Below are 11,701 nucleotides of genomic sequence, written 5' to 3' on the forward strand. Positions count from 1 at the left end.
ATGCCCACTGCCCCTGACAAGGCAGCCCGGTGCCACCTTCACGGATTTGACTGTGGGACCGTGAGGGACATATCTGTATGCTCATCCTTGGGTGAAAGAAGCCTCCTAGCACAGGCCGTGGCCACTTTCAGCAGACCAGCTGGCTAGACACTGCCCTCTCTCCAGGTGACTGGCGGTGACTCAAGGCTGCAGCCCCATTTTCAGGTTGCATCGTCACTGTCCTTGCCCCGTGAACTGGCTCTATCCCCCTTAAAATTACCCTGTGTTATGTTTTCCGCTATCCTGTCCCTTTATAGTCTGCCAGTGGTCACCCAGCAGTTGGCCCTAGTGAGGGTATTCCAACACTCGCTGACACTTAGACTGCCTTTCCGGTCATAGCCATTCTAGTATGTAGGAAGTGATGTCTGCATTTCCCTAGTGACTAATGATATCGAGCACCTCTGTGTGTGTGCACTGGCCACTTGCATATCTTTATTGGAGAAATTTCTGTCCGATCCTTTGCCCACTTTTTAAAAAGTTTATTTTTTTATAGTAATCTCTGCACCCAACATAGGGCTCAAACTCATGATGCCAAGAACAAGAGTCTCATGTCCTTCCAACTGAGCCAGCCAGGCACCCCTCCTTTGCCCAGTTTTTAATGGTTTGTCTTTTTATTATTGAGTTGAACATGTTCTTCATATATTCTAGAAAGAAAACCCTTACCAGATATAGGATTTGCAAAAACTTTCTCCCATTCTGGGGATTGTCCTTTCACTTTCTTCATGGTGTCCTTTGAAGTACAAAAGTTTTTAATTTTGCTGAGGCCCATTTACAGATACATATATATGAAAATTAATGATGGGAAACCTCACAGAATGGAGTCAGGAGGCCAGAGGGGGAGCCATACGGTTCCATGGTGAGCACAGAACCAACTGTGAGTTACAGACCCCAACAGAAGAGCCCTCAGCAGGAGACAGTCAACCACAGCCCCACCAGAAGAGGTGAACCTGCATCTGCCACCAAAACTGGCCCACCCCTGCGCCTTGGCCAGGAAGCCCTCATCACCTTCATCATCACCTTCATTGCTTGCTTCTCACCAATGGACTTTAGCTCAGAGCAATCCCTCACAATGTCCTCCTTCTCCTTTGTTGGGCTGGCCCATGATTTTTCTATAGCTTGCATGTCCCTAATTACAATTCTCTGCTATTCCCAAATAAACCCATCTTTCTGGTAAAGTAAGGGACTTTTATTTTGAAGGTTAATACAAATACTTTTGTGTTTTTTTGTCACTTGTTCTTTTGTCCCTAACCTTACGGAAGACAACAGCTGCTCTCCTCCACGCCAGCCCGGGGGCTTAGAAGAACTTCTTTTAGGCTGGAACCATTTCATTTCGTGTGCCTGTCCCAGAGGGGTGGCCCACAGGGGCGCAGTCTCCATGAGCACAGCGTTGGTCATCTTGGCGTGAAAGTGAATAAAATTCTACCTTGGCCTCGGAATGAACTTTGCTGAGTATTCGATTCTGGTTTGAATTTTGTTATTTATTGGAAAACATCCGTCTTCCTTTTCATTTGTAGGCATCTTCCGTCTCGGCTGTCTACAGAACCTGAACGAGAATTCCACAGAGGCCGAGCACCGTCGCGTTGGAGCGGAAGTAACGCAGGTGCACATACTGGGAACACTGTAACCGTCAGAGTCACTGAGGCACTGGGAACACTGTAACCATCACTGAGGCATTGGAACACTGTAACCATCACTGAGGCATTGGAACACTGTAACCGTCACAGAGGCACTGGGAACACTGTACAAACTATGTGAAGTCGAACTTAGAAGCCACCGAGCTGCCGGCAGGGAGCACCGGTCGGGCGCGTGCTCCCCGTACACGCATCTCCCGGATTTCGGTGGCTTCACGCGGCTGAACGACGCTCGGCGGCGCGCACCGAGCGGAGCAGGGCGGCCCCGCGAGCACCCCGGCGCGGAGACGCGGGCCGGGCTCGCACCGCGGGAAGCGCCGCTCGCTGAGGGCGGCGTCGGTGCCCCCGCGGGGCTAAAGCTAGGGTCCTGGGGCCACGGTCTTTTTTTTTTTAGATTTTTAATGTATTTCACGGAGGGAGTGAGAGAGGGCGCGCACACGCAGGGGGAGCGCAGGGGGAGGGGAGAGGCAGGCTCCCCGCGGAGCAGGGAGCCCGAGGCGGGACTGGGGCCCGAGGCGGGGCGGGGGCCCATCCGGGGCACGATCCCAGGACCCGGGAACCAGGACCCGAGCGGAAAGCAGCCGCACCCCGGACTGAACCGCCAGGCGCCCCTTGGTCCCCCGCCTTCTCCCATCCACGCGCTTCCTTCCGCCGCGGCCCGTTCGTGCCCCGCAAACCCGGCTTCCGCGGACTTCGCGGGGGTGCTTGCCCCGCGCCCGCGGCCTGCGAGGCGAGAAGCGCGTCCCCGGGGCCGTGGGGCGCGTCTGGCCCAGGTTCCGCCCCCGGCTCCTCCGCCTCCAGCCCGCGGGGCTCGTCCCGGAAGTGGGGGCAAGGGCCGAAGGCCAAAGGTCAAGAGGCGGCGCCGGCTCGCCCGGGAGTCTCTGTGGGGCGCAAGAGGTCGCCGGGCGTGCCCCCCGGGGTCCTCGGGCTGCTTTCCCACCGCTCGGGGTCACCGACCGCCAGCACGGGGCTGCGGCACCCCACAAGGCCGACCCTCCGAACCCCGCTCCCCGAACCCCCGACCCCGCCCACCGCTTGCCACGCCCCTCCCGCTGCCCGCTGGTCTCGCGATGCCTGGGCCGTCTCGCGATGCCTGGGCCGTCTCGCGATGCCGGCTCGGAGTGGGGCCGGGCCCTGACTGGCGCAGCCGGGGGCGGCTCCGCGGGACGGGGCGGGGCGAGCGGCGGGCGGGGCGGGGCGGGGCGGGGCGGGGCGGGGCGAGCCGTCCCTACAGCGCCATGGCTGCCCTCCGCGCCCTGCTGCCTCGCGTCCGCGGCCCGCTGCGCCGCCTCCCCGGCTCCGCGGCCTTGCGCCCCTTCTCCTCGGGTGAGTACGCGACTGAGAGCGCGTGGGGGTCCGGCACCGCGGCCGCACCCGGGACCTCCGGACCTCACTTCAGGGCCTGACCCCGCCGCCCCGGGCACCCCCGTGCCTCGCCCGGGACCTCACCCCCTCCACCTCCTCCCTGTGCACCCAGAGCCCGGCCCCCGCGGCTCTGCTGTTAGACTGGGCCACCCTTCCAGCACCTGCTGCCTCAGCGTGCTGACCTCTGCGGTTACCGGTGGCCCCTCCGTTGGGGGACTCGGGATCACGTGCTAAGACCTCTAGCCTCTTCAGTTCGGTCGTTGGTGAAATCCTGCGGGGTTTGCAGGACTTGGAGAGAATGTGCAGCTGGGGCCTCGAGTTGGCAGAGTCGCGCGTTGTGTCGCGCAGCGCCTGGGGCTCAGGCCTGCCCACGGCCTCTGCTTTTCCGACTCTGTCTCCCCCAGCTGGCCGGGCCTGTCCTCCGCTCAGCCCTCGGGTCAGGGCCGCAGTGTTCCTGAGGCGCTCTTGGCCCTGTCCCGGAGCTGGGGGGCGTCCGTGCATCCTCCTCCCTCCCGGGTGTCCCCGTACCTGTCCGGCTACCAGAGCGTGTTGATTTTCCCCGGAGCTCTCTTTGCTGACGGCCGTCTGTGGGACCTGACCTGCAGTCAGCAGTCCTGTCCTGGGCTGCATCAGGCTGCTGCTAAGTCTCTCGCTTGCGTCCCTCCCCACCATACCCCAGCGCGAGTGCCCGCAGGCACACAAACCTGTGGCTTCTGAGGTTGCCCTTCCTCTCCGGGCCATGCTGGCCCCGAGTCAGCAGCCTGCCCCTCCGGCCCGTGAGTCACCTCTCCCCGGTGTGTGCCTCCCGCGCTGCTCTGTGCACACCCAGCTCGTTGCCTCACCCCGCTGCAGTTTGTGGAGGGAGCCCGTTTCCCAGCCCTTGTACCTGCGGAATCCCAGGGTATCTGCAGAGCAGGTGCTGGGAAGTGTTCAAACTCCTACGAAGGTAGAGAGCGGTGCAGAGGCCACCACAGGGCTGAGAGCTGTGGGCTGCTGCCCGAGGACTGGGCGGGGGACGTGTCGGGGTCACCCTGTCCACTGACCTGTCTGAGGCCTGCGCGAACCCCCTAGGTGCCGGCTTTCAGTACATCATCGCAGAAAAGAAGGGGAGGAACAGCAACGTGGGCTTCATCCAGCTGAACCGCCCCAAAGCCCTGAATGCGCTCTGCGAAGGCCTGATCACCGAGCTCAACCAGGCCCTGGAGGCCTTCGAGGAGGACCCGGCCGTGGGGGCCATCGTCGTCACGGGTGGGGAGAAGGCGTTTGCAGGTGCGCAAGGGGCGGTCTGACTGCGGCATGTGGCATTGTGAACAGAATTACCCCGCGTGGTAGTGTCAGAAAAGTCAGGGCAACTCAGGGTTGACTTAAACATAGTGTAAACAGACACAGGTGCTTCTCGGAAGAGCCGCTCTGCCTGTTTAACATCCATGCGTGCCCTGCCAGCAGAATAAGATTATTGAAAGTGACTCGGGTTCTTGGCAATCAGGTTTTGTGTGTGTCAGGGCTTAAGTGACTGATGAATTAGTCCTGCCTTCCGAGTCTAGCTTGCATCGGTTTCCTGTCCCGCAGTCCCTCTGCATCCTCTCCATCAACATGTAGCATGGCATGTCGCCACAGTCTGCTACCCGGCTCTGTCCAGGTGGCCAGCACCGTGCAGGGCCCTGCATCGTCGGCCATTCCCAGCAGCCCCCAGTGCCTACACGTGCTGCACACTCATAGCTCCCTGCAGGTTTGGGGGGTGCAGCAATACTCGGGTCTCTGCTCTCTGGTAACTGGGACTCGTTTCCACCCCCAGCCGGAGCTGATATCAAAGAGATGCAGAACCAGACGTTCCAGGATTGTTACTCCAGGAAGTTCTTGAGCCACTGGGACCGGCTTGCCCAAGTCAAGAAGCCGATCATAGCTGCTGTCAATGGCTATGCCGTGAGTATCAGACCAAGTCTCCTCTCAGCGCACCGGGAGGCGTGGGATAAGCTATCTTTATTTTGAAAAGGCTGGGGTGTAGTTACAGTCCCACTGTTCCTGCTGAGGGACGTCACAGATCCAGGACGTGCAGAGCGGAGGCACTATAACACCAGCTCTCCTTCGCGGGTGTTTGCTGCGGGCTTCTGCATTCTCAGCCCTCCCCGAGGCCCCTGGGCCCCTGTGACTCCTGGGAATCTCTCCCCTCTGCTGGGCTGTAGGCCACACGTTGCCTTCTCCATATGGTTTCAGTGGCTCCAGCCTGCTCTGGGCACAAGGATAGCCAGAGGCACTGGGGCCGATCATGGCGAAGCAGTGAGGGCATCTCAGCTCGTGACCATCTGGTAAAGCTCCCTGTGGGTAAGGCAAGGCCAGCCAGTCAGGTTCATTGGGCCCCAGTCGAGCGTGCTGGTTTGCAAACTCTCTGTGGCTGCCATCGAGCCCCCACAGCAAAGCAGAGACTGGGGGGCCCCAAAGCTGAGAGAGTTTGCTGCAGGGCCCTTCACAGAGGGGGTCGCCAGCATCAGCCAGTTGTAAGTAACTTGTGGAAACACTTAAGTGACTTTGTGTATCTGGTAGTCTTTGCTGCGCCCTGGGTTTTGATGGGAAATTCAAATAAGCAAATGGAGTGACTCTGACCGGGTGCCTGGTGGCCCCTGTGTTTTGCAGCTTGGTGGAGGCTGTGAACTTGCTATGATGTGTGACATCATTTATGCTGGAGAAAAGGCCCAGTTTGCACAGCCGGAAATCCTGCTAGGAACCATCCCAGGTAAAGAGTGATAACGTCTCGGGCATGAACTCTCCCAGTCATTCTCCAGAATCTGCCCATGTCTCAGGAGCTTGTGGCCTCTTCCAGTCACAGACCAAACCGTGCAGCTTGCCTGTGACCAGGGACCCGGGCTGTGGTCTGCGCGCTGGATGGTGGCCGCCTGTCTGTGCCCATTGCTCCCCCTGCCGACCAGCACACTAAGCCCCGGGGACGCAGCGGCGCTCAGAGAGTGGCCCCGGGGGCCTCAGGTCCATGCAGACTCCTCTGATGACTGCCAGAGTGTGTGTCAGACGCTATTAGGGAAGGCTGGCCATATACCGCATTGTCACTGCAGTGATGCCTGCTTGTGACCCTCAGTTCAGCAGAGCAGGGAATCCGATCCCCCACAAGTAGGGTGACAGGAGCCATGGTCAGACAGTAACTCCTCTGTGCCCTGGGGGCTACCTGATGAGAGCTCTGGGCTTATAGCCCCACAGGGTCTCTGCCCTGCACGTGGAGCCTGGAGCCCAGGGCGTCTGCTGAGCAGCTGTCAGGTCAGCAGAGGGTGTCTGGGTCAGCCGAGGATGAGCACAGCCCTGTATGACGCTCTGCTGGCCGCTGGGCTCTCCCCGTCCCAGGGCCCAAGGCCTCCGCTTCACTGAGGCAGCGCCTGAGTCTGTTGGGTTGTGGGTGTCTCCATCAGGTTGTCCCCTTGGCTCACCTGGGCAGCCCGGGGTTCTCTGTGGGGCAGACAGCGGGGCCTGGGTGTCACCGTGGGGCGGGTGGACGATGGGGCCTCAGCGTCAGTGTAGCCACTGATGGGGCAGAGCTCTCCTGTTCCAGGTGCAGCAGGTCGGTTGAGCAGGAGGGTGAGCGGGGCACGTGGAGACCAGCACTGGAACAGAAGGCCACAGTCAGAGCGGCTTGGGAGGCAGAGCCTTTGCTCTTGCTTCAAACTCTGGGGGGAGCAGGCCATGATCGGAGGCCACCCCAGCTGCCCTCCAGGTTGGGCTGGGCCAGGGTCTGAGCTGCAGGGACCCCGTGTGCTAGGCATGGGGCCCAAGTATGAAAAGGAGCCTCGCCTGAGGTTTCTTGGGTGGCCGCCTCTCTGCCCACCTGCCCCACCCAAGGAGCCCGTCTTCATCCCTCAGAATTTGCTGGAAGCGTGTCCGTGCCATCTGGGCTTGCACTAGCCATGAGCCAGCTATGACCGGTAGCCCTCTGCCCCTGCAGGTGCAGGGGGCACCCAGAGACTGACCCGCGCTGTTGGAAAGTCACTGGCCATGGAGATGGTTCTCACTGGTGATCGGATCTCTGCCCAGGACGCCAAGCAAGCAGGTGTGGGCCAGGGCCACCCCACGGAGCCACCTGCATGGGGAGCTGAGTGGAGATGGTGGTGGGGGCTGCGTCCAGGTGTGCCCGTGGGCGATGAGCACGGTCATCTTGGGTGTCCTGAGAAGCCAGGGAACAAGTGCCTTTGTTTTTCTTTGGAATGCCACACACACAAGAGTAACTAAAATATACATCAACTTCAAGAGTCAAAACATTCCTGTTTCCCTAGCCCAACGTCAGCAGTAGGGGATCTCTGAGACCCTTGCAGGCACAGCCTGTCCCTGCCCCAGGGGACCTGCTTTCCCTCCCTGTTGGGGTGTCTGTAAGTGCCTCGTGGCCCCACCTCAGGGACGGTGTGGAGCCTGCATCCCCACAGCCCCTAGTTGGCCCCCAGAAGCCCCCAGCCCCAGGAGCAGCATTGTGACTCGGAGAAGCACAGTCAGGACCATTTGCACACCTATTTACCTGTTCGTGTTTTAGGTCTCGTAAGCAAAATATTTCCCGTGGAGAGACTGGTCGAAGAAGCCATCCAGTGTGCTGAGAAAATCGCCAGCAATTCTAAAATCGTACTGGCAATGGCCAAAGAATCCGTGAACGCAGGTAGGGGTTCTGCCAGGAGGAGGCGTTGTGCAGGCCGGCCGGCACGGGAATGGTCAGGAGCCGGGCTGCTGAGCCATTTTTCTTAGGCCACCCTGGACCGAAATCGGGAGGATTGTTAACGTCGGGATCCTGGCTTTTTGTAGAGTTCGGGTCTTTGGTTGCTTGCTCATAGACTCTCCTGAAATGTTCTGAATTGTCCTTGGTATTAGGACCCGAGAGAGGAGCCAGCCTGAGGGACAGAGAGTGACAGGCACTGGGTGCAGGGGAATGGCCGGGAAGGACAGGACGGTCCCTTAAGTAAAGGCGGTCTGGCTGCTGAGAAGCCCGGCTCACCTCTCGGATCCTGGTGGAAGATACTCTCTCCTCAGCCAGCAGTTGTGCCCGCAGCTGGTGGCCGCACGGGCTCACGGGACACCAGTGTGAGCCGGGACGGGGACCACGCTGCTCCCTGTTGCTCTGGACTCTCCGTCCTCTCTCTTCCGGCACTGCCTCTCTGAGCCGTCCCGAGAGCTTCTTGAATCTTAGTGTAGCAGATTGTGCTCAGCGTTGGGGGAGCGCTGCCCAGGGCCACTTGTTGAGAAGGCCGTGAGCCCGGGCTAGCTGCTGAGTCGCTCGGGTCTGTGTGCTCTTCTGTGGCTGCCCCCTCCCGGGCAGCCACCAGCCTTTCGTTGGCTGAGCTGGTGTTTGTGACGCATCCACAGGGATGAGCAGGTAGCATTTGCTTACACGGTGGACACTGCCATGCGCGGAGACGGCCAGCGAGGCCATAGTCAGAGGCCTCACCTCTCGCCCCAGGTGCTCAACCAAGAAAGACCCTTCACCTTCGCTGGCAGGACGACCCAGAGCAGGGGTGTTCTTGGTGCCCGGGACTCTGTTCCGGCAGACTGTTCCTCTTTCGGGTTTTCATCCTTAATTTTTATGTCTTTTAAAACATACTTCTGGGGTGCTTGGGTATCTCAGTCCGTTGAGCACCCGACTCTTGGTTTGGGCTCAGGTGATGATCTCAGGGTTGTGGGATCGAGCCCAGGTCCAGCTCTGCACTCAGCAGGGTGTCGGCTTACGACTCCCCCTCTGCCCTTCCCCTGCTCGTGCATACACATGTTCTCTTTCTCTCTCAGAATCTTTAAAAAATAAAACCCATGTCATTGTGCAGGCTCTCAGGTCCAGTTGTGATTACTGGACAGAGTTAGCCTCCACACCCTTTGCTCAGTTCCTTGTGCCGCTCCTCTTAGGGCCATGGGGGTCACAGCCAGGACGGGGCCTTTGAGAAGGGGGTGCTTCCCAGGTTCCCATCCAGATCACGGCGAAATGAAGGTTCACGTGGGTCAGTGGGGAGTGCTTCCTGTCACCATAAAAGAAGTTGGACGTCCCCACATCTAACCCTCGCTCCTGACTCCAGAATTCTCCTTTTCAGCCTTTGAAATGACGTTGACAGAAGGGAACAAGCTGGAGAAGAAGCTCTTCTATTCAACGTTCGCCACCGTGAGTAAACGTTCGTGCTCCGGCCGTAGAAATCACTGGGAACGTCCTTGCAGGTGTTTTCATTAAATGCCATTTCTCTTTGGTCAAACTGTTCGCTTTCCCCATAGCCAGATCAGATGTGTCCTGTCCACGAGCATGATTTTTGCAGATGAGTCCAGTGTGTAGAAGCTCACGAGTACCCGGGGTGACTTCCTGCTGCGTGAGGTCTGACGACTCACACGCTCAGGCAGCGAGCGCTGACATCACGTGCAGCGCATCCGCGCCCACGGTGTCGGTGTTCTGCATCACGCCGCTTACCTGGAGGTCAGGTGTATCCTGACACTGCCTCTGAGGCTTCAGGTCAGGGTTTTCTGGGATTTGCTAGTCCCTGAAAGGGAGTCCTTGTGAGTCATTAAAACCCACCTCTCCATATCAGAAAGTCATGTTTAGGTGTTTTGTGGAAGAGAGTAGAAATGACTTCAGCTGTTGAAGTGAAGGTGCGTGTGTGCATGTGCACACCCAGGGGATGAAGGCGTGAGTGACCCAACCAGGTGCGGCTGAAGTTCTCGGGGAATGAGAGTTTATCGGACACACAGTTTAGTGGTTCCTGAATGCTCACACCTAGGGACTGGGAGGGGCATGTACAAATGCCATTTCCAGGCCAAGGTCACGGAACCCAGGCGGTTCTCAGGTTTCCAGGTGGTCCCGATGCAGTGCCTCCCGCCCGTGCTCCCCCACTCTGTGGAAATGCAAGCTTTTGAGGACCCCGGCAGATGGAGCAAACCCCACAGACGGCCAGAGCCCCACGCCTTGACTCTCTAGGAAAACGTGACCGTCCGTCTCCTGTTTTCCGTTTCCCACCAGGAAGACCGGAGAGAAGGGATGACCGCGTTTGTGGAAAAGAGAAAAGCCAGCTTCAAAGACCAGTGAGCACCTCTGTCTCTGCCTTGAGCCCTCTGCTTACAGACAAGTTGCAGTCTGACCGTCTTAGAAGCAGATAAATCCTTCTCCTGTAAAGGGCCGCGTAGGGGGCACCAGTTTCTCTCCGCCAGTCGGGGCTCTTGCTGCCCGGGGCGGCAGGCCGTCTTCTCCCAGCGGCCGTGAGAAGCCACGTGGGGGTGTGTTCACGCTCTGACCAAGCCTGTTGTTCTTAATCAGAAATTACGGGGGCGCCTGGGTGGTGCAGTGGGTTAAGGGACTGACACTCAGCTCAGGTCATGGTCTCAGGGTTGTGGGATCGAGCCCCACGTAGGGCTCTGCTCAGCAGGGAGCCTGCTTTAGGTTCTCGCTCCCTCTGCCCCCCCCCCACTTATGTGCGTGCACTCGCCCGCCCACTCGCTCAAATCAATAAAAATCTTTCTGACAGCTCTGCTCATGAGCCTTTGGTGGTGTGTTTACATCTTTACTTGATTTCAGGCCCTGAGAGAGAGTTCAGTGCCAAACACTTCCTTTGTTCAGTGAGCGGCGTTGGGCTGGAAGCCTGTCCCCGTGTGGTCACTGTGTGTGGTCACCGTGCAGATTCACAGCCGGTGAACATGACCGCTTAGAGGGTCATGCTGCCGACGACGTGGCAGGCACTGGGCCTCTCTTCCCTGAAGGCCAGCGCACGTCTCTCTTCAGACTTCTGTTTCGTCGTGCTAGACCCCAAGCAAACCCGTCCATCGAGTCAGTCCTCCAGCACGCTCCCAGGTTAACCGTCGTTAACAGGTGTGTAGCTTTCTAGATGCTTCGTGCACACACATGCAGACACACACGGGATAGCTGCTTTCTTACAGAAAGGGATTGTGCGTCCACGCCTCTGCACAGCGCACTGACCCATTACCTTCTGCTCCGGACCCACAAGGGCACCGTCTCCTGTTTGCCCACCATCCCATCATCGTGGTGAAGTCTGAAACATAAAGCTCACTGTCTTAATGGTCTTTAAATGTCCAGCTCAGCGGCACCACAGCCGTCCCCACCATGTCTCCGTGCTGCTTCGTCCCCAGAGACACTGTCCCCATCACATGCTAACTCTCGGCCCCCTGCAAGCCCGGCGTACCCTCTGTATCTGGGAATTCAGCGCTACCGGACAGGCCATCCGGCTTGCTTTTCGTTGCTCAGCATTGCCCCTGTGAGCATTCCACTCAATGGCCCAGAAGTACATTAGGGCACAGGAATGTCCTTTATTTATTTATCCCCGTGGTGTTGGACATTTAGGCTGCGTCCAGTTCCTTGTTACCGGCACCGTTGCGGATGACTCGGCAGTGGCCGTTCTGCGCATGAATCCTTGCACTGAGGTGCAGACATGTCTGTAAGATCTGGAGAAGCGAGTCTGCTGCGAGACAGGGCCACCCGCGGTGGGGACCTGCCTGCTCCGCCCCATCAGTGGCCGTCAGCAGGGCCCCTCCCCTGGTTCTTCTCGGGGCCAGGCTGGCCGCGTTTCCAGGAGCGATGTTGGGACGGCTTGCATCCAACCCTCAGGTGTTTGCTTAAATCACGTGCCTAGACCTGGATCAGAGCTATGGGAGGCCCTGGAACGCGCGGTCTGCGAGGCATCCACTGGTTCCTGGTACCCAGCAGAGCT

At 58.9% G+C, this 11,701-nt stretch overlaps 1 protein-coding gene across 1 annotated transcript; it reads left to right on the forward strand.

Moving 5' to 3' along the window:
• The first annotated feature begins 2,840 nt into the window (after positions 1-2,840).
• On the forward strand, positions 2,841-10,516 carry ECHS1 (enoyl-CoA hydratase, short chain 1). The gene is made up of 8 exons (XM_080822301.1): positions 2,841-2,996; positions 4,107-4,304; positions 4,831-4,958; positions 5,667-5,766; positions 6,979-7,083; positions 7,558-7,677; positions 9,092-9,159; positions 10,003-10,516. The coding sequence occupies exons 1-8, from the start codon at positions 2,909-2,911 to the stop codon at positions 10,066-10,068; spliced, it is 873 nt and encodes a 290-aa protein (XP_080678427.1). The 5' UTR covers positions 2,841-2,908; the 3' UTR covers positions 10,069-10,516.
• Positions 10,517-11,701: the final 1,185 nt, after the last annotated feature.

Source organism: Martes martes, assembly GCF_963455335.1.
Source record: "Martes martes genome assembly, chromosome: 14".
Classification (NCBI taxonomy): domain Eukaryota; kingdom Metazoa; phylum Chordata; class Mammalia; order Carnivora; family Mustelidae; genus Martes; species Martes martes.